Consider the following 23,586-nt stretch of genomic DNA (forward strand, 5'->3'; position numbering starts at 1 on the left):
TCAGTCCATACAAAATCAAATGGGGTCTTTTCCCCTTCCAGGAAATGCTGCCAAATAAGTAGAGCCCAATGCACTGCATATGCCTCCTTCCCCCATATCAGCCACCTCTGTTCAGTCTCAGTAAATTTATTAGAGGTGTATGTGCATGGCTGTAGCAAGCCCTGGACATTCTTTTGCAATAACACCCATTTCGGGGAAAAACTGTTCTTGTGTCTAGTTGTTCTGGTGTGCAGTGCTCTATAGTGTCGTTTTGAGGGAAGGAGTTGAAACAGTTTATGTCCGGGATGTGAGGGGTCTGTAATATTTTCACAGCCCTCTTTTTGACTCATGCAGTATACAGGTCCTCAATTGAAGGCAGGTTGGTAGCAATTGTATAATAGTGATTTATCTAAGCAACTCTCGAGTTCACAGCTGAAATGAGATCTGAACAGGAGTCTCTTTGATTCACAGCTTAGTCTTCTAATTAAAACTCTACATAATCAATCTTTAATCAATTAGTCTTAGGCCATTTCTGTGATAGCATATCATAGTATACTAGAACTATTTCATGAAGCCAAAGTCAAAAAAATTGCATTGTAATTCAGCATGATTTGCAAACTCAGTTCTTAATTACCAAACCATGGTTAAATGGTTTATCACAATAAATGGATTAGGTGAGTGTATAGCTGTGTGAAAAAGTCCTGTGCGCTTTCAGTTTTAAGCTGTATTTACATGTTTAATCAACTTTTCACTCATAGAAACCACACAAAATTAGTACTTCGATAAAAATTTCTGTAGTCGGATTGAGATGCGTAATTTTTATTAATATAACCAAAGTCTTTTTAAGGTTTTGAGTGAGTTTATGTGCTAAAACAAACACAACTTACATTTTCAAGAATGTTAGGATCGAAAGTAGTCAATCAGCAGCGAGCTTTGGCTGACCAGTCAAAATGCACAGAGGCTAAATCTATGAGCCAATCAATGTTGTCATACTCTCTGACTATAAATAGGCAAGAAAAGCATCAAGAAATTTAATTTAGCTCTGGCTGCGGGCAAGGATGGAGGCCTTTGCTTTCACCAGTACTGAGCAGCGACATTGCATCATTGTGCTTCATGAAGAGGGTTACTCCTGTACAGAAATAGCCAAGAGAGTGAAATGTCATCCCATCACAGTGACCAGAGTGGTTGAAAAATACCAAATAACTGGTTCAGTTGATGACAGGCCTTCCACTCTGGAAGACCAAGAAAGTCGACAAAACAGCAAGATCAGGCTCTGCAACGCATTTCAATGGCTGATAGGAAGCTCACCTCACCTCAGATTACAAGAATTTCGGGTGAAACATGTGATGTATGAATGCCAAGTGGACCAACGAACAGTGGGCCAAGGTCATCTTCAGTGATGAGAGCAATTTCTAGTTGACTGGGAATCAGTGCAATAAGTATGCCGGAAGATTTCCAGCTGAAGAATTTAGGCCGTGCTGCCTGAATCTATCTGTGAAGCATCCATTGCATGTGATGATCTGGAGCTGTATCGCTGCTTCTGGTATTGGTCGGGTACAAATTGTGCAGGGAATCATGAATTCCAAGCAGTATGTTGAAGTCCTGGAAAAGACCATGCTTCCTTCAGCTCAGCAACATGTAGGGAAGGACTTTTACTTCCAGGATGACAACATTCCTTGTCATCGAGCCAAGTCCGTCCAGCAGTGGATGAAGAAGCATGATGTTTGACTCCTGGATTGGTCAGCTCAGAGCCCAGATTTAAACCAATTGAGAACTTGTGGGTGAAGATTGGTTATGAAATAAGCAAGAAGCATCCGAAGACCAAGCTGGAGCTGATTGAATCCATCATTGCAGCCCGGCACCACATTGTCACCAAAGATCACGTGCAAAGGCTTATACAGTTTATGTTGAAGCGATGCCCGAGCGCGAGACAAATGCTGAAGAAAAAGAAGAAGAAGAAGTTGAAGCGATGCCACCAAGTGATAAGCAATAAGGTCATATTAGTAACCATGTTTGGTTACCTAAACGGTCCTTTTCAGGGCCACAAACAATAAAAATGTTAACAAAACACTAGCATCGGCCTTAGTAATTGCAACATTGGGTATGCATCAGTTAATCTGTTTTCATAGTCATTGTAAGCATGCATTGTAAGCATGCAAGAAAATTCACAATCCCCATCCAAACAGAACTAAATTGCAAAAAGCTTATGCTTTTCACTTAAAAACCACCAGTATTTATTTACATATAACAATATTTGCATAGCAGTTAGCATAAAATATCATAAAATCAATGGCCTACCCAAAAAACATCATAAACCATAAACTGTAAACCGTAAAGTGTGCAGGACTTTTTCACACAGCTGTATATGTAAGTTATGTAAGACTCTGTTTTATAATCCTAGAATATTTTGTGTAATCTGGGTGAATTTGCCCTTCGTTAACTTCTTTGTACAATATAGGAGAACTTTCCTAAAAATGAAATACAGGTGAAACTCGAAAAATTAGAATATCGTGCAAAAGTTCATTTATTTCAGTAATGCAACTTAAAAGGTGAAACTAATATATGAGATAGACTCATTACACGCAAGATAGTTCAAGCCGTGATGTGTCATAATTGAGATGATTATGGCTTACAGCTCATGAAAACCCCAAATCCACAATCTCAGAAAATTAGAATATTACATGCAATCAATAAAACAGGGATTGTACATAGAACAATATCGGACCTCTGAAAAGTATAAGCATGCATATGTACTCAATACTTGATTTGGGTCCCTTTTGCAGCAATTACTGCCTCAATGCGGCGTGGCATGGAAGCTATCAGCCTGTGGAACTGCTGAGGTGTTATGGAAGACCAGGGTGCTTCAATAGCGGCCTTCAGCTCTTCTGCATTGTTCGGTCTCATGTCTCTCATCTTTCTCTTGGCAATGCTCCATAGATTCTCTATGGGGTTCAGGTCAGGCGAGTTTGCTGACCAATCAAGCACAGTAATCTCACGGTAATTGAACCAGGTTTTGGTGCTTTTGGCAGTGTGGACAGGTGCCAAGTCCTGCTGGAAAATGAAGTCAGCATCCCCATAAGGCTCGTCTGCGGAAGGAAGCATGAAGTGCTCCAAAATCTCCTGGTAGACGGCTGCATTGTCCCTGGACTTAGTGAAGCACAGTGGACCAACACCAGCAGATGACACGGCTCCCCAAATCAACACAGACTGTGGAAACTTCACACTGGACTTCAAGCATCTTGCAGTGTGTGCCTCTCCATTCTTCCTCCAGACTCTGGGTTCTTGATTTCCAAATGAGATGCAAAAGTTGCTCTCATCAGAAAAGAGGACTTTGTACCACTGAGCAATAGACCAGTTCTGTTTTTCTTTAGCCCAGGAAAAACACTTCTGACATTGTTTGTTGTTCAGGAGTGGCTTGACAAGAGGATTATGACATTTGAAGCCCATTACCAGGATCAGTCTGTGTGTGGTGGCTCTTGATGCACTGACTCCAGCCTCAGTCCATACCTTGTGAAAATCCCCAACACTTTTGAATGGCCCTTTCCTGACAATCCTCTCCAGGCTGCAGTCATCCCTGCTCTTGTGCACCTTTTTCTTCCACACTTTTCCCTTCCACATAATTTTCTATTAATGTGCTTTGATTTAGCACTTTGGGAACATCCAACTTCTTTTGCAATTACCTTTTGAGGCTTTCCCTCCTTATGGAGGGTGTCAGTGATGGTTTTCTGTACAACTGTCAGGTCAGCAGTCTTCCCCATGATTTAAAGGCCCAGGAACCCTTTGCGGGTATTATGGCTTGATTAGCTGATTAGAGTGGGACACTTTGAGGCTAGAATATTGAACCTTTTTACAATATTCTAATTTTCTGAGATTGTGGATTTAGGGTTTTCATGAGCTGTAAGCCATAATCATCTCAATTATGACACATCACAGCTTGAACTATCTTGTTTTGCATATAATGAGTCTGTCTCATATATTAGGTTCACTTTTTAAGTTGCATTACTGAAATAAATGAACTTTTGCACAATATTCTAATTTTTTGATTTTAAATTTTTCACCTGTATGCATTTCAAAATCACCACCTGAAGATGTCCACATGATCATATTCACAACTTTTAATTGGAAGAATCATTTGAACTATTGGGGGTGGGAACATTTCCATCACTTTGTATATGTGATTTGCGTGCCTAATTAAATTAACAAAAGAACTAAAAAATAAGGAAGATTCGGATTATTATAAAACATGGTGTAAATTTTATGGTTGGCTAGAGATGAGGAAGATCCATGAGAATAAGGAATGATTATATTTATGTTATGCTTCCCCTTCGAAATTCAAACGAACAAAACAGAAAGCAGCCGTTTCACAATTAAATCAAACGGAAAGAAGTCTTACAAGATAACGGCTGGCAGAAACCACAGCATAAATCTTTACTCTGTCTGACAAACCAGTCCTGGCAATAAATCCTCAGCCTCAGAGCTCTTTGCTGTAACGTCCACACTCAAATAGTCATTTTGTTCCTGGCGAAATGTACCAGCCCAGCTGTGTCCTTTTATACTCATTAAGGCAACGTGCTAATTTACTGACTTGCCCTTCTCATTTGCTCCAGCTGATTTTGCCTTTTCAACTGTCTTCTATTTTTTACATTTAACCACAAATTTTCCAAGTTCTCATCTCCACTAGAAGACTCTCTCAAAACTTCCCTGTCAGCCATTCCCGGCTGTTGATCAGATAAGGAACCAGAGGAGGTCAAAGGTCCTGACAATTCTAATACATCAGGTCTGTCGTCCTTTGTCACGTCCATCTCCTCATCCTGGTTATCAGTCCAATCAGTAAGCCAGGCTGGTTCATATTGTTCTGACATAACCTCTTCACTTGAACTCATATCAATCACAGGAGCTGAATCCAAGCCCGGAGCCACAACATATTTATATTTAAAGCGTGTAGATGGAAATTATATAATACTATTGGATTTAACAAAGTAATGACAATGATTGATGTTAGGAAACTACCACATTCAAATTATTAATGTAAGACTTGTTTGTTTTTGTGTTTGTTTATTTGTTTAATAAAGTTTTTCTAATTAAAAAAAAAAGAAACAAGCTCCACAACCCAACTTCCATGTGGATCAGAAAGTCTATTTGTCAACCAAGTATTTAAACCTAAAAGTTCGCAGCAAGAAACTGCCACCCAAATACATTGGGCCTTTCCCAATTGAGAAAATCAACCCGGTCACTGTGCAACTTAAACTACCAAAGTTGCCTGGGAGAACTCACCCAGTATTCCATTGTAGTCTTTTACGACCAGTAAGGTCAGCTCCCATACGAGGCCCTTTACCCCCAAGTCCTGGTCCTATTATTTGGGAGGTGAAAAGCATTATGAGGTCCATAAAGTGTTAGGGGCTGGTTACAGTATCTAGTGCTATGGAAGGGATACCCATTGGCTGAGGCCTCCAGGGTAAACAGTACAGCTATGAGGGCACCCCAAGGAATAGCAAAATATGAGGAACCCGCATAAGCCAGGAGGGGGTGACTATGCTAATAATGCTTCTTCCTGTATTTCCTGGTGCCACTTTTGTGGTAGAGGGGCCGCATGTCAGCCCAACATCATCTTTGGGCTGCCATTTGGGGGGCGGGCCAGCCGTAGACATTGCTACGAAACCCTATGACTCCCGATCATTCAAGCTGCCGACCATGGACATTTCTATGAAGCCCTGTGACTCCAAATCATTTAGCTGCCGCAAGCAGGCAGGCTTGCCTTGAGCGATGGCAGAAGAGCTGAGAGGGAAATCCCAAAGTTGTTGTGAAACAGCTGATTGGGAGGCATGGCGGGCGCAGGGCGTGTGATCCATTGGGGGCAGGGGCAGCGTGCGGCTAGGACCAACAGCTGGAGGAAAATAACTAGCTCCTCTTGGGAAGAATAACTGGGTGTGTCCCTACCGGGATGCTTGGGGCATGCTGGGATAATTGGGGCGGGACACATCGGGTGAATAAAGGTGATGGAAAGGGCTAAGTGCTTAGCCCTGACTTTAATCTCTGCTAGCTTATATTGTTTAGCAGCTGGTCAGTTAAGTGCTGGCACAATCTGGAGGAAGATAAACTGCTTACATCAAATCCTGTTGTGGATGTTGTGCTTTCTTTCGTCCGTGTGATGGAACCTGACACAAGGATTGTATTAGCTCTTTTGGCTGTTGCCACACACTTTTGGCTCATATTTAAGTGATTGTCCACTAGGACTCCAAGGTCCCTCTCATAATTTCTGTTTTTAAACCAAGTTTCGTCTAATCTCTGCCTTTGATTTTTCCTGCCTAAGTATAAACCCTTGCCTTTCTCTACATTAAATTTCAATTTTGTATAGAGTCCATTGTTCAAGTCTGTTAATATCTTTTGGATCCTGAGCTTCTATTCTGGGGTTTTGACTATTCCTGCCAGTTTAGCATCATCTGATACTAAATTCTGTTCCCACATCTAAGTCATTTATGAAGATATTGAATAGTACTGCACCTAAGACAGAACCTTGTGTACTGTACTACTTACTACTACTGTACTACTTACTTACTACTTCATGTAGATGTAGTACCATTAAGGACTATTAGTTAGTAGGGTGTATCAGCCAGTTACAAATCCATTTGGTGGTGATGCTCTTTATCCCATATTGTTGAGTTTTAAATACAGTTTAAAACTATATTCACTTCAGAACGTAATATTCTTTGAAGGTCTTAAAATCAACATTAAGGATAAGGCTGAAGTATTACAATTCTTATTTTTAACAACTGCCTTGACTCCAAGGTGAGCATATTGATTTACGCCTATAAATAAGTTGAACTACATGCATTTTTTTCTGTATTGTAGCTGAGAAGGTGACTTCATTGGGCAAGGATTGGCACCGTCCCTGTCTACGTTGTGAGCGTTGCGGGAAGACTCTTATTCCTGGAGGCCATGCTGAGGTAGGAATCTATTGTTGGATTCAGGTTTTATCTTCTGGTGTTTTTAGAACTGAATTGGCAGGCCTTTTACATATTTTGCTGCTATCTGGATTCCAAGATCTGAAAGAGAAGTAGATTTTGACAGATTTCACAATTAATATTTGATATCCCCAAATAAACCACATAATCTTTATAATTAATTATTCCTTACATTTTACTTCATAATCAACTGTTTCTGCCTTACAGTATCCTTTGGTCCTTCTAGGTGTCTTTTGGACAATAACTCCCAAATATTCTGATATAGTCTGCATCTGATTCATTTATCAATAGGTGTATCTACAACAGTATAAAGTATATGTTGTCTGATTTCTACATTTTCTTACTGAAATTTTGGAGGTGTATGTTTTTGTTTGTAAACTGTAACGTATGCTGCTATTCTGACTAGAAACCAGGTGATGTACCTGGTTGATCTGGGCTGATCATAAGAACTTACAGCAATCACACTGGAATGGAATCACACTAGAATGGAGATTACCAGGAAATTCTAGGGTTGTACATTCAACTTAAGTTTAAAAAAAATCTGAGAAGACAGTCGTGGCAAATCAAGGAATCTACTTGGATGAGAATCAATTAATTCAAAGGAGACTTCACTTTTTAAGAGTTCTAATATATTGTATTATGGATATAGAAATTCTTGGAACAAAGAGCTGCACTGCCACTCTAGAAATTAGCTTGGTGAGAAGTGGATTTTATCAGTGTCCAATGCCCAAATGTTTGGAGCTGTTCTTTTTCCACTTTACATGTTTTACATATACACAATTTCTCTCTCAATTTCTCTCTCAATTTCTCTTTCATTTTTCTCTCACTTTTCCTCTCTTTCTCTCCCTCTGTCTCCCTCCCTCCCTCCCCCCCTCACACACACAGAGCTACCACAGACTTATACACAACAGAGATTTTGGCTTCTAGCACCATGTTCCTGTACATACTCTCTTCTCCTTTTTTGTCACCTTTCTCACAACAATTTTCTGTAATAATTTTTAATGCAATCATATCCCTGCCTAACCTGTTCCAAACTTATTTAACATTTCCTGCACCAGATTTATATTAGATGACTTCTAAAGAATTTCCAACTCTGAGTGATTCTATTAGAAAATCAATAAATAGCATTTCTTTTCCTGCTGCAAGGAAACTGTATGCCAAAAGTATAAGCAATGAAGAACGTCTCCCTAGGTACAGAGAGATCATTGTTCTGCACTGTCAATCAGTGAGATTTGGGATCCAAAAGATGCTTTTGCAATCAGGCACAATATGTACTACTTACCATTAATGGACATAACTTTTAATTAGGTCAAAGGCTTGTAGTTTTATTCTTGTGCATGCTAGAACTGAGGCAGCAGTCTTATGCTGCAATTGCCTTTAAATAAAAAAATGTCAATATTTTAGTATGAGAGATACTAGGGCAGTGGTGGCTAACCTTTTCGGCACCAAGTGCCCAACGCATGTCTATGCACGCATGTCCTGAAAATGTAATGTGCGCATGTCCTGCACATGCACCCTGCCCTCATGCATGCACGTGTGCCACCTTCCCCCATGCATGCATGCATGACCCCCTGCAGATGTGCACACAACCCCCCGCAACCCCCACAAATGCGCCCTACCCCAAGCATGCGCCACACCCCCCGCATGTTTGTGGAACCCCCCGAGCAAGCTCCCGCCCGCGCACATGCACACATGGCCCCCGCATGTGCACCCCATGCCTATTGCACAACCCTGCACATGCGTCCTGCTCCCACATGTGCGCCCTGCCCCTACGCATGTACACACGAGTGCACTTTGCACATGCTGCACAACCCCCTTGTATGCATCCCGCCCCCGGCATGTCTCACCCCCTGCATATGCATGTGACCCCTGCATAGCCCACCTCTTGCACATGGGCCGCAGACCCAAAGACCAGCTTGCCAGCGGGAGGCTCAGGTGCGCATACACAGCACAGCTAAGCTGAGGCAACAGCTCACATGCCCAGAGAGAGGGCTTGTGTGTCACCTCTAGCATGTGTGCCATAGGTTCGCCATCAAGGTACTAGGGGCTAAGAAGTTTGTTTTATTTTGGGTACCTGCTATAGAGTAGGTCTTTATATAAACTAGGTGATTTATATTTAATGTTCTTTGAGGTATAAAGTGATTGAAAATATTGATGGTAACAAAAACCATTTGTTTTGTTCAAAAGTTAACAGTGCATTGAATTTAGCAGAAAGGGAGCTAATCTCATGACTTACACTAATGTTTTCATCTTGTATTTTTTTTCTTCTAGCATGATGGACAGCCATATTGCCACAAACCATGCTATGGGATCCTATTTGGACCAAAAGGTGAAGTGATTGACAGTTTAAATATTGAAAAGCCAGTTGGCTTGTTTATTACCACTTACCTCTTCTGTTGGAATTAAAATATAGTCTTGTATTTGACAATTCAGGCTTAGCAGATTTAGAGCAGAGATAACAAAACCTTGGTTAGGGTGAGGACATAAGCTTTGAAGTTTAGGCTGTGAACCATGTTACAAAAAAGTTGGGGCCAGGGGTGGGATTCAAACTGGGTGGGCGTAGCCTGGTGGGTGTGCATTGTCATGTGACTGGGTGAGTGTGGCCTGGTGACAAACCAAATACAAGTGGTCCTCGCTTAATGGCCAGTTGCTTAGCAACTGTTCTAATTTACAACTGACCTTCCCAGAGCTACTTGACCTGTTTTTTGAGTTTTGACAGCCATGCACACATACACACACACACACACACACACTTATGACCAGTTACAACATCCCACACAGTCATGTGACTGAGGTTTTTATGTTTTTTGCCAGTTTCCAACATTTCCTTCTGGTTTCTGGTTAAAAATGCCCATTGGGAAAAATGGACTTGTTTAACCACAGTGTTTGCTTAATGACTACAAGGTTCACTTAATGACTATGGTGTTTGCCTAACACAGGGGTCTGCAACCTTAAACACTCAAAAAGCCATTTTTCTATTTTCTTTTAAACAGGTATCTCTCTCTCTTTCTCTCTCTCTTTCTCATCTCTCTGTTTCTCATCTCTTTCTCTCTAATCTCATTCTCTCTCTCTCATCTCTCTGTTTCTCTCATCTCTCTCTCTCTCCTTCTCATCTCCTCCAACCAGTGGTGGGATTCAAATACTTTTGCCACCGGTTCAGTGGATGTGGCTTGGTGGGCGCGCTTTGCGCTCATGCACACACTTTGCATGCACGCGCATGCCAAACATGCACTTTGCGCAGGCACAGAGGTGCTTGCGCAGGCGCAGAGGCATTCTAACTCACCTCCAGCAAGCCTGCATGATTCCGGTTTCTTCAGCAGCTGCCGTGCGGCACTATTCTGTGCCGTGCAAAGCAGTTGCGCTTCAAATTTAGCAGATAAAGGTGAGTATGGGAGCCTGGACAGGCGGGTGGGCCCAACAGCAGAATGGCGGAGAGAATCGGTTCGGTCTTCGCTGCTCATTGCTGCTACCAGCTCGCCAGAACCGGACCGAACCAGTAGAATACCACCACTGCCTCCCACCCAGCTCTCTCTCTCTCCTCGAAGGATATCATGTTGATAGTGTTGAAAGTCATCAAGAGATCCGGGAGAGATAAATGAATATAATAATATACCCTATGCCAAGACCTCCGCTGTCATCCACTCACATGACTAATGCTGTCTGAGCGCTGCAACCTCTAAAACTGAGTGCTTACCATCCTCTCAAAAACATTCCTCCAAAAGGAAAGGAAACCAGACAACTAACATGGTCAAGTCCAAGGATGATCTTTTGGAAAGGGGACATACCACTGCTCCCTTCAAGGCAGGCAGCACCCCTGACCCCATGAGGAGTTTATCATCACTTGGATGATGGATCCAATTCCAGGAGGACTTTACCAACTGGGAGGGGTACGGGTCCAAAGCTTAAACTCTTACCAAAAAGTAAGTTCAGAAATGCCCTGGTCACTTAAAATGCCAGTCCCCAATCCCAATCCCCAATGGAGCAGCACTGGCCTGCGGCATGCCAGCAACCAGGCTGCGCAAACAAGCTAAGCCCCATCTGCAGGATACAGGCAGCACACAAAACCACACCTACTCAGGTCCACGGAAAGGCCTTTCCCTGGTGCCCAAAAGGTTGGGAGCCACTAAAGACCTACCCAGCTGCTGTCCAACACCAGTTTGTTCACTCTGTTTTAATAAAAGGGCAGAGGGCATTATAGTAGCTTTCCCACTTGTTGCAGGGATTAAGCCTATGTTAGGACCTGTCCAAGCAGGGGGAAAGAGGCAGTGAGGCCCTTGCTTCAGACAACTCATCTTCGTATCATGAAAGAACTGAAAATCATAACTGTATTTTTACTTTCTGGGAGAAAAGTACCTATGGGAATTTCACTGAAGCCATTACAACTTGACCGGAATTAAATAATTTGCAGTTCAACTCAATCTGGGGCAGGAAAATATCTTTTTTATATATATATAAATTTTTATTGGTTTTTAAAACAAACATAAACAAAACAAAAACATCAGGCCATCTTCCAGATATGTACATACAGTGTACTGGTTGGTTTACAAATTGTTTTGTGCTTCCATTTCGTAGTCTTCAATGACAATTACATTGTATATGATCTCGTATTTTCAATCCAATATTAAATACATTGGTATCATTATTAATCAATCATTTGACTATACTTTTATTCATTCATGCTTTAGGAAATAATCATATTTTACTTAATTTGTTTTGTGACAATTCATATTATCATCATCAGGTGTCTGATGACATTTCCAACATTTTTCAGATTTATTCTTCAACATTCTTGCTATTCTTGTCGGGGGGGAAATGCCACCTGTAAAACATCTTATACAAATTTTCTTTATATGCAGTTGACATTGTCATTTTATAATTTTGAGACCACAATTTTTGCCATTTCTCTAGATCAATCCCATATCCAAAATTCTCCCCCCAAGCAATCATTGTTTCTTTAACTTGTTCTTCTTCTAGTTTAATTTCTAATAAATATCCATACAATTTTTTAATCACCTTTTCATCAGTACCTGTCAAAATCTTCTCTAAATCAGTCTGTTTATCATAGAAACCTTCTTTTTTAGAATCTTTATCATACCTTGAATGTATTTATGCATATGAAAACCAATTCATCTTTATACCTTGTTCCTCTAGTTTTTGTATAGATTTAAGTTCACCCCTTTCATTCAATATTTCACCATATCTGTTTGTTCCTTTTTGCATATTATAGGATAAGAAAATGCTTCAATAGTCAATAGCCAGACTGGAATTTTCAAATAACATTGTCTTTTAATCTTCTCCCAGTTTAACCAGAGACTCCCGTATATAATGTCTTCTAAAGTACCCCTGTGTTTTAGTTCCTTTATACCAAAGAAGAGCATGCCACCCCAACAACAGATCATGTCCTTCTAATGTCAACAATCTAGTATTCCTTAATGTTATCCATTTCGTAACCCACATCAAATTTGTAGCTTGGTAATACAACTCCCAATTAGGCAAACCAAATCCTCCTCTTATTCTAGCATCTTGCAAAAGTTTTAACTTTATTCTCGCTTTCTTACCTTGCCATATAAATTTCAGCACAATTTTATTTAAATCTTCAAAATAGTCTTTTCCAAGCCTAATTGGAATTGTTTGAAACAAATATAAAATTCTGGGTAATATATTCATCTTGATTGTTGAAATTCTCCCTATTAATGACAGTTGTAAATTGTCCCATTTCACCAAATCTAGCGCTATCTTGTTTGATATAATTATTCTCTTTTAGTGTACTGCATCTTGCTGTCAAGTATATCCCCAAGTACTTGATCTTATTCGTGACCTGAATTTTCAATAGATCTGCCAGTTCTTTTGTCTTGATAGCATATTCTTTGTCAAGATCTTTGTCTTATCTTTATTTATTTTCAAACCAGCCACCTTTCCATATGTCTCTATCTTTTCTATCAATTTTGATGCTGTTTCTAGTGGGTCTTCTAAAATAAAAACCAGATCATCTGCAAATGCTTGCAACTTAAATTCTTCCTTTTTAATTTTCATCCCTTTTATATTCTTTTCATCTCTAATATTTCTATTCAGCACTTCCAAAGTTAACACAAACAACAGAGGTGACAGTGGGCACTCTTGTCTTGTTCCTTTTCTTATATCAATAGAATCTGTCAGTTCTCCCTCTATCATTACCTTTGCCGTCTGCTTATGATATATAGCTTCTATTGCTTGAATAAATTTTCTAGCAAAGCCCATCTGTTTCAGCAGTAACAACATGAATCACCAATTCACATTATCAAATGCCTTCTGTGCATCTAGAAATATCAAAGCCATTTGTTTTTCAGGATTTGCGTCATAATATTCCAAAGTGTCCAAGATTACTCTCATCTTGTCTTTAATTTGTCTCTTTGGCAGAAATCCATTTTGATCAGGATGAATAAAATTATTTAAGTATTTTTTAAGTCTTTCTGCCAATATTGAAGCAAAAATTTTATAATCTGCGTTTAGTAGGGAAATAGGTCTATAGTTCTTGATTTGTAATGGATCGGCCTCCTCTTTTGGAACAAGTGTAATATAAGCTTCTGACCATGATTTAGGTATCGTCTTCTTTAACATAACTTTATTCATAACTTCTAGCAATGGAAGATTCAATGATTCTTGTAATGTTTTGAAAAATTCTTCCAGAAGTCCATCTGGGCCTGGTGCCTTTCCATTATTTTGCTTCTTGAGTGCTTCAGTTAACTCCATCATCGTTATATTGCTTTCTAACATTGTTTCAGTCTCTTTAGGCATCTGGGGTAACTTAGCATTCTGTAGGTACTGTTTGACTCTTTCCTCATCAATATTCTCTTGTGTGTATAGTTTCCCATAATACTCTCAAATGATTTCCTTCTTCTCTTTACTACCATAGCAAACTTGGCCTTGATCATCTATTAATTGCAATATTTTCCTTGATTCTTTCTCCTTTCTCAATTTATATGCTAACCATCTACCTGGTTTATTTGCATCTTCAAAGTAATTCTGTTTAGCACCTCTAATTTTCTGTGCTAATTCTTCCTTTTCTATTAGACCCATTTTATGTTTAATTATATCCATTTTTAACTTAATGTCCTTTTTCTGTGGCATTTTCTGTAACTCTTTTTCAAGTCCTTTATACTCCTCCTCTAATGCCTTTAGAGTCTAATCTTTTCATGGTGTTTCTTTTCCTTGTATAGTCTATTATCAAGCCTCTGGCATATGCCTTCATTGTATCCCATACATTCTGGATTGATGTATCTTCTTTTTTGTTTTCTCTGAAGAAAAAAGCCAATTCTTTGTCCATCCACTGTGTGAACTCTTTTTCCTTTAAAATAGTATTATTTAGTGTCAATCTAGGTCTTTGTCCTTTCCATTTAATTGTCATTGGATTGTGATCTGCCCAAGTACTTGTTTCAATATTTATTTCTTGAATATTGGCTAACAATTCTGTTGACATCCATATCATATTTATTCTGGACCATGATAAGTGTCTATTTGAGTAGAAGGTGTATTGTTTCGTTTTAGCATTTCTTTCTCTCCATGTATCTTTTAAATTTATTTCATCTATCATTTTAAAAAAAGATTTAGGGAGAGTCTTTCTGTTTTGCTTTGTTGTTTTCTGTGCTGTGTAGTCCAGTTTATTATCTACAATTCCATTAAAATCTCCCATCATAACTATATTAGCATAGTCCAGTTCAATTATTTTGATATGTAATTTTTTATAAAATTATTCTTGTTTATCATTCGGGGCATAGATTGCAATCAGGAGTGTTTTCGTATTATTATCCATTATTTCCACCATTAGTATTCTTCTGTCATCATCAGTATAAATCAATTTCGCTGGGATGGTCTCTTTAATATATAAAACCACTCCTCTTTTCTTGCATTGTATCAAGGAGGTAAATATTTTCCCTAGTTTTGTCTGTATCAACAATTGTTCATATTGCTTTTTAATATGTACTTCTTGTAAGCAGATTATATCAAATTTTAATTTCTCTAATTTATGGAAAGTTTTCCTTTTAACGGCTGAATTAAGTCCATTTATATTAATTGTAATCAATTTTTTCTCTTCCATGGTTATATTTTATAATTAAGTTTGGTAGCTCTCGTGGAACTTGGTTCACATTGTCCTTTGGCTTCCTCCTTTCCACCTACTGCACCTTCCTCTTTTTCAGTCGTCATTTGTCAGTCCTCTTGGAATTCAATTAGTGAGATTTCTTTTTCTGCCTCTTCCTCTTTCCCTCTGAAAAATTCTCTATAAAATGATTCAGCTTTCTCAATTGAATCAATTCTATATCTCTGTTCTTGCCATGTGAACATTAAACCTTCTGGAATCAGCCATCTGTAACTCACCTCTTTTTTGAGTAGCAATTTGGTCAAGAATCGGTATTCTCTTCTCTTCTCATCTCTCTCACTCTTCTGGGTACTTGTTTCAAAACCACAATCTCCTTATCTTTATATTTCAATGTTTTCTCTCTTGCCACTTGCAATATTTGCGTTTTAATGGCTTTCTTTGTAAATCTGATATGAACTTCTCTTGGTAGGCTATTTCTCATTGCGTATCTTGTGAAGACTCAATAAACCTCATCTATTCCATCCATCATCTTCTCTTCAGTTATTTCCAAAGCTTCAGCCAATATTTCTATCATTATCTCAGCTAGATTGTGTCCTTTTTCTTCCTCTATGTTTTGGAATCTGAGATAAAATTCTGATCTGTCCATCTCCCATCTCAGCATACCACTTTTATCTTGTTCAACCACAGTTAATCTGGTATCAATGTCTCCAATCTTCTTATCTCTTTGTTTATCTTCTTCAATTTTTAGTAGCCTCTCATCATCATCATTTATTGGATGTTCTAAACTTTTTCATCGGTTTTCCCTGTTCTTTGTTCAATGTTCTCTGTTCTTTGTTCGATGTTCTCTATTCTCTTTTCAATATTCTCTGATCTTGTTTGAATGTTTTGAATTCCTTGCATAATCATCTGCAGGGTCACTTTTTCTTTTTCTTGTTCTTTCTCTTGCCTTAACATTGTCTGTATTGAATGTTGTCCTCCATATGGTGGAGAGGAGGAAGTAGAAGTTGAAGAACTGGTAGCTGTTAATTTCCTACTCATTTCAAACAATTCAAAATCTTCAGGTTCTTCTAGACCTTAATCCAATTGTGAAGTAACCAATTGCGATTCCAGATAAAAATAGCAGGGAAAAATAAGCCAAATAGTAATAATAATAAAAAAAGAAAAGAGAATTTCTTCAGGCTCTTGTATACCTTAATCCAACCGATTAGTTAGATAATAATGAAAATTCAAAAATGAAGGGAAAAAAACATAAACATACACAAAGGAGAAAAAGTTGTAAAATCCTAAAAAAGACGGAAAAGTGAAAAAGCTAAAAAAAAGAAAATTCTTCAGGTTCTTCAACATCTTAATCCAATTAAGAGGTCTCAAATATAAAAGACTGCATAAGAGAAAAAGAAAAAAAGCCAGGAAGATAAAAAGAAAGAAAAAACCAGTATTGGAGGTAGATGGAAAAACAAAAGTACCAGAAAGGCAAAAAGAGAAAAAGAAAAAAAGGCTACTCTCTCAAAAAGAAAAGGAAGGGAATCATTACTACTAAAACTTTTCTTTTAAAATAAAAAACCAACGTAAAAAAATAACTTCCAAAGACAAGCATAAAGAAAAAAAAAAGCAAAGACAAGTTCCAAAGAACTAAAAGTCCAAATAGCTATTTCAAAAAGTAAACTGTTGAGGAGGGGTAGCACAGCTTAGGAAAAATCAAGAAAACACACTGCACTTTGTTTAGTTATCCAAGGCTCTTGTTATAACACTCTTCTCCAGAAACTTATCACCTTTTCTTTTCCTATAAACTTCAACACCAGACTCCAGCTGTTGATAGAAACCCAGAAGAGCACCTGCAATAATACTCTCCCATGCTCTTCCCTCTATCTTATCAAGTAGCAATGTCCTTGAAAAAAAGTCTCAGTTCTTTCTTTCTCAGCTTTGTCTGGTCACAAGAGAAATAGAATATTTCCAAGCCTCTAGTTGGCAGTGTTAAAGTTTCTTTGCTTTCACTTTCCCCCTCTTCCAAGCAAAATGCAATAAGAATTAATAAAAAAAGAAAAAGATATTTAAAAAAAAGAAATAACTAAAAGGGAGTCTCTAGCCTAAAATAGTTACAAAATCAAAAAGGAGAAAAAATAGATGAAAAAGAAAAAACCAGTCCAGTTTCAAAATATAAGATCATGTATAGAAAATCCAGCAATGAGGAAAAAACATTACTTTGACATCCCTGTTTAAAATTGCCGCTTAATCACTTCTGTCAAAACTTTTACAGATTCTTTCTTTTCCTTAGGGTGTCCTTTCAGATCTTAGAATAAAGAAAAAGTTCTCACCAAACCGGCACACTCTCTCTTTCTGTTCTCTTCCGTTTCGGAGCTGTCCCAACTTCAGCAGCTTTAGTGGCTGCCTCTTTGCCACTGGCAAGAAGAGCTTCTCCTGGATCTACCAGGGACTTTGTGGTGTACCTGGGATCAACAGGATGCGCTCTTCACTTTCACCATTTCTTTGGGACGGTTTAGATCCATAGGATCGTCCAGGAGCAAAGATATTGGCAGCGATCTCAGACCTCCAAGATCGCATGCCGTATCGTTGCAACGCCAGCTCCACCCTCCCCTGGGGCAGGAAAATATCTTGAGCTGGGTTTTCTTCTGGTGATAGAGATTTGGATATATTGTGATAGGCTTAAATATGAGTTTTACAAACAGATTTTTTTTTCTTTATGGTATACTACTCATTTTGCATGGTTTTCATTTACTTTGTATTTGTTGTTAGCTGCCTGTGTTTTGGAAGTGAATAGATTGCAAATATTGTTAACCAAGCAAATGAATACAGAGTATCAGTTTCTTATACAGTATCTCTCTCTTCATCCTATCTGTATTTCTGTTGAGTTGATGAGTTGGGGAGGTGGGTGTGTGCGCTTTACCTTTATTTTTATTTTTTGTTGTTGTTATCTTTTAAAAATCCTGGTAACGTCCTTCATTTATGCCATCTTTAATATATTCATAGCATGTTTTGAAGGTGAGCCATGTGATGAATAACACAATTATCCCAAGCGGGGGGGAGAACAGTGGATTGTTGAGGCTCAATGATGGCGAGAAACAGTATACAGGAACTTGAAGACTTAATTTCCTATTCCTGTCATGCAGCTTTTGCGTGTCATGCAGCTTCTGCTCCTGTTGCGTGGTAGATTGGTTGGGGCTGTGGAAACTGGAAGGGAGCATGTTGCTTCTGGAATACTTATGGTAGTATAGTGAGTGGTGGGATTTAAAAAGTTTTACTACTGGTTCTGTGGCATGGCTTGGTGGGCATGGCAGGGGAAGGATACTGTAAAATCTCCATTCCCACCCCACCCCACCCCACTAACCTGCTTTCCAGCTCTGTTCTCCTGTGCAGAGCAACAAAAGGAAACCAAGCCAATCAGCTTGGACTCAGGAAGCAGGAATAGATGGGGACGGGGCCAGTCAGAGGTAGCATTTGCTGGTTCCCCAAACTACTTAAAATTTCTGCTATGGTTCTCCAGAACTCATCAGAACCTGCTGAATACCACCTCTGAGTATAGTTTTCTCTTTCTTTCTCCCTCTCTCTATTTCTCATCTCTCTCACTCCTCCATGGCAAGAGCAGCAGTGTCAGTGTCTCGGGAGAAAAGTCGCCCCCCCACAATATTCCTCTCATCTCACCTTGAGTAGCCTCATGCAGCACCAAATTTAGCTTCACAAATTAAGCGCCATTTGCAAAGCGCGCTAAATTCAAAAGTGCTGTGCAGTGCACCTCTCCCCACCCCATATTTCTCTCGCTGCAAGCAGCCTCGCACTATGCAGCACCTTTAAACTTAGTGCATTTCACAAATGAGAACGGGATTTCAGCACCATTGCCATCACTGCCTCATTTGTGAAGTGCGTTAAGCTTAAAGGTGCTGTGCAGCATGCCTCTCCCCTCCATATTTCTTTCACTGCGAGCAACCTTGTGCTGTGTGGCACCTTTAAACTTAGTGCTTTTCACAAATAAGGGGATTCCAGAGCCACTGTTTAAAGGTGCTGTGCAGCACGAGGCTGCTTGCAGCGAGAGAAATACAAGGGGGAGATGTGCTGCACAGCACCTTTGAGCTTAGCACACATCATAAATGAGGTAGTGGTAGCAATGGCACTGGAATCCCCTTCTCATTTGTGAAATGGGCTAAGCTTAAAGGTGCTGCACAGCGCACCTCCCCCCCCCATATTTCTCTTGCCATGAGCAGCCTTGTGCTGAGCAGCATCTTTAAACTTAGTGCATTTCACAAATGGGAAGGGGATTCCAGCGCCATTCCCATCACCGCCTCATTTGTGAAGCATGCTAAGCTCAACAGTGCTTGCAGCACATCTCCCCCTCATATTTCTTTCGCTGCAAGCACCCTCGCGCTGCCCAGCACTTTTAAACTTAGCGCATTTCACAAATGAGAAGGGGATTCCAGCATCATTGCTGCTTCACCTCATTTGTGAAGTGCGCTAACCTCAAAGGTGCTGTGCAGCATCTCACCCCCCCATTTCTCTCGCTGCAAGCAGCCTCATGCTGCACGGCACCTTTAAACTTAGCATGCTTCACATATGAGGCACCGGCGGCAATGGCGCTGGTGTCTCCTCCTCCCCATTTGTGAAGCGCACAAAGTTTAAAGGTGCTGCACAAGGGGCAGGCTGCAGGTGAGGCCCTGGCTGACCAGCTTTCCCAGGCCCACTTCCCCGAGGGGGCACCTGACTGTGCTTATCGGTTGCTGAAGTGGTCGAGACGAGCAGGGGGCAGAGGCGGATCTATCGATAGGTCAAGGTGGTCTTTCAGACAGGCAGGAGGTGGGCACAGGGCAACCTGAGGCCATGGCAATCGGATGGCGGTCAACCACACTTCCTAACCTTGCTTCCCCAAGGGGGAAGCAAAGTGGGGAGAGGAAAGGCAAGCTGTTGAGTCCCAGCCCAAATTGCTTCAGGTATCAATAAAACATCCAGTTTTATTTCATATTGTCCTCCTTTTAAACACATATTCTCAACAACAGAAACATTAAATGGTTCTCCCTTTACACCAGATATCACTAAAGTTTTCCTTATCTGTGTAACTAACACCTTTAGGTAATCTACACAATGAAGTTCTAGCTGCACCAGTATCTATTAAGAAAACACAATCCTCTTCTTCTGGTCCCACTTTCAGGTTTACCAAGGGCTCTTGGTGGGATCCGAGAAACGAGCCCTCGACCCCCCCTTCAATTAGGATATACAATCTCTGCTCCCTTCTCTGGGTTCTCAGCTTGTCCAGGCAATTTCTAACAAAATGCCCTTCAGCAAAACACTTTTTGTTTCCTCCAATCACCCTATACTTGTTCCAAGGAAGAAACCCTCTACCTTGTCCAGGACGCTTCCATCTATCCCCAGTAGATGCTGCTCCAACCCTTCTATCTCTACCTCTACCAGCTCCTTCTATTTTAGTTTCAGGCTTTGTAACTGCCTTGAATATGGAAACCATCATCTGGCTCTTATGTTTAGTCCGCTGTTCATCACTATTTACAAAAACTTTCTGCGACTCTTGCAATAAAATGGAGATGTCAACATCAGCCCAGCTAACTAGCTTCTGTAGTTTACGTTTAACATCCAGCCACGCCTTTGTCACAAACTGTACTTTCACCAAAGAATTATATGCTGGTGTCTCCAGAGCAAGACCAGAATACTTATTCAAACTCTCCTTGATTCTATTCAAAAACTTAGCCGGCGGCTCATCCTTCAGCTGGCCTACTTCAGAAGCCTTAATCAGATTGTGTCCTTGTGGAACTGCAGTACATACACCTTGAACAATAATTCTCTTAAGATCTTCCATCTGTACTCTTATGTTCAGAATTATTATTATTCCAACTAGGATCAACCAAAGGAAACGTGGTCTCAGCTGCAGGGGGGTTCTGCAACCCTATCTGGGTTTTATCCCAATATGGCATTGCAGCCTTCCTTATCTGAACCCTTTCCTCTGGAGTAAACAAATAACCCAAAATATGTTGCAATTCCACAAAGGTATAGATATTAGGGCCAAGAAATAAATCCAAAGATTCAAATAACCTTATTGGATCAGATTGCAAAGATAGCATATTCATTTTATAATTACTTACCTCAGAGGAAGTAAGAGGCACATTCATGGGAACGCCCGCATCTGTAAGACCCTTAGTGGATGTAATTTATTTTCCTTTCTAGCTCTAGATCTAGTAAAGCTCCTAAAGAAGAAGCTGGCTGAGTTCCAGCAGCATCTTCAATAGAATCTAATTCCCTTTTTAGCTCTCTATATTGTGTCATTGCCGAAAAATCACTTCCTTCAGCTCTGTCTGCCACATCCCCCACTACTGGAGCAGCAGCTGCCATATCCTGTACATTATGTGGGGAGGTCTCGGGCAGATGGAATATTCAAGTGGATCCCGCTTTCCTTCCTCCTCAGCATATAAAAGTCTCTTGTTTGTAGGAGGGAAAGGATCCGTCCATTGGATGTGCAGCCAGGGCTCCACATACATCAACTGCATTTGTAACTTCTTTTTAACAAGAATCTTTCTCAAGGCTTTAACCCAATAAGGATCTGACTCACCAAATTTACTTCACCTGCAATTTGGGGATATTAGCACAAAAGTTGGCCACATCCCAGTACAAAGCTCTATCATTGTCACTTTATTTAAGTGTTTTGTATATTCAGTAAGCCATGGCTCTCCCCACTGTTTGAGCAATTCATCCAAGGGAGAGGAAGGAGGAATGGATGGTAACTCTACAGCAGCAGCTGTCTTAGAAAAATACGACCCCATTTAAAAACAGTAAAACTGTCTCTCCCAGCAGAGGAAATGGAACAGAGGAAATGATAATGCAATACAATAGGCACACAAACCTATGCCGCACACAGCATACAAAGACATACACTTACAAGCTTAGAAAAAATCCTTTCCACCCAGTGATTTAAACAACCCTTAAACAAATTTAACAGAGTTGCAACACAATATAAACAAACTATAAGAGCTAGCTCACGTGTATCCTGGTGCACCAGTGCCTGGGTTGTTTGTCAGCCTTTATGGTTACAGGTCATCTGTCAACAGGTTGCTAAGAGCGATTTCCCTCCCAGTCGAGAGATCCATCAAACTGACAATCCACTGAAAACAGCCTTGCAGCCTTCAAAATCCATCATCCGTCAGAAGAAAAAAGTCTTGCTCCTGGCTCTGGCTTTGCCAATTGTGATACCCCCCCCCCCCAAAATAGACTTGACAACCAAAGAACTGTAAAAAGCTTTGTTCAGAAAATTGCAAACATCAGAATAGGACCCCATCTCCTTAACATTAGGAGATGAAGTCCCCAAAATGATTATTGCTTTTATAGAATATCACATTCAGAGGATTACATAATTCTTCCTGTTATGCTCTTTCAGTGTTTTTAGGGGCTTTCCTCAATTTCACCTCTAGCTCTGCCCAACACATCATCTCTGGGAAACTACCTCGTTCTCATGGGTCAGGATAACCCTGTATCTCTCACATATATCTGTAAACCAAGAAATTACAAACTTCTGTTCTTGCCAAAAACCTGACTTTTACTTTAGAACATAACAAGTTACAAAAGATAACATGTTTATTAGGCATAGTTAAATAACTGTCCAGTAATCATGGCATAGTTCAAATATCAGATAAACATGGATTCCCTTCTGTTCTTCTTTTTCTCAGGTGTAACTCACAATATGTAATTTTCACATATAACACAAATAACGAATTTGGCAATTAGAATCTCACCAGGCTCAAGGTTGACTTAGCCTTCCATCCTCCAGAGGTGGGTAAAATAAGGATCCAAATTGTTGGGGGCAATATACAGACTCTGTAAACCTCTTAGGGCTGTAAAGCATTGTAAAGCGGTATATTGCTAAAAAAAGGATTGAGGTGACATGATAGCAGTGTTTCAATATCAAAGCGCTGCTACAAAGAAGAGAAGGGATCAACCTATTCTCCAAAGCACCTGAATTCAGGACAAGAAGCAATGGATGGAAACTAATCAAAGAGAGAACCAACCTGGAACAAAGGTGAAATTTCCTGACAGAACAATTAATTGGTAGAAATTACTTCCATAATTTGTGGACATTCCAACACGGGGATTTTAAGAAGAGATTGGACAATGATTTGTTTGAAATAGTATAAGATCTCCTACTTTAGAACTAGAAGACCTCTAAGGTCCCTTCCAACTCTAGAAGCAGCCTCCATTTTCTGAGCAGCCACAGGCAGGAGGGCCCAGGCATGAAGCAGTTCATCCTGCTTACCTAATCTGATCTCCGCAGCACTGCAAAAAGCTCTGGATCTTTTTGAAGCACTGTGGAGACCACATTAGAGAAGTGGAGTATATCACTCCATCCCTGGGGCATGTGCTTGCATCCTGGAAGTAGCTGCCATTTTGTGCAATGCAAGAATTATGGCCACTCTAAAAATGGCAGCTGCTTCCAGGATGCAGCCATGCAGCCCACGGATGTTGAAAGATGGAGTAGCCTGCCCTCCTGAGGTCCAAATATCTAGAGTTCTTCAAATGGTAAGTGCATGATGGGTGACTGGGTGTGGAGAAGGTTTTGGGGACACAGCAGGA

At 40.1% G+C, this 23,586-nt stretch overlaps 1 protein-coding gene and 1 long non-coding RNA gene across 4 annotated transcripts in view; one reads left to right on the top strand and one right to left on the bottom strand.

The window, feature by feature from the left end:
- Positions 1-23,586, top strand: part of CRIP2 (cysteine rich protein 2) — a 161,750-nt gene that overhangs the window by 98,663 nt on the left and 39,501 nt on the right. For both annotated transcript variants that reach the window (XM_087932051.1, XM_026718744.2), the window contains exons 6-7: positions 6,829-6,923; positions 9,213-9,270. In XM_087932051.1, coding sequence (XP_087788177.1) covers positions 6,829-6,923; positions 9,213-9,270 — 153 coding nt within the window. The remainder of the gene's footprint in view (positions 1-6,828; positions 6,924-9,212; positions 9,271-23,586) is intronic.
- Positions 783-22,365, bottom strand: LOC148126261 (uncharacterized). 2 transcript variants are annotated; one of them, XR_015743370.1, is made up of 3 exons: positions 22,003-22,365; positions 6,536-7,022; positions 783-1,916 (listed from the first exon to the last, which is right to left on the bottom strand). It is a non-coding gene; the product is annotated as an uncharacterized LOC148126261 (long non-coding RNA). The 2 variants fall into 2 exon arrangements; XR_015743369.1 differs by having other exon boundaries at positions 6,532-7,022.

The sequence above is a fragment of the Pseudonaja textilis genome, chromosome 3 (assembly GCF_049901715.1).
Source record: "Pseudonaja textilis isolate UNSWEBS1 chromosome 3, rPseTex1.2, whole genome shotgun sequence".
NCBI lineage: Eukaryota > Metazoa > Chordata > Lepidosauria > Squamata > Elapidae > Pseudonaja > Pseudonaja textilis.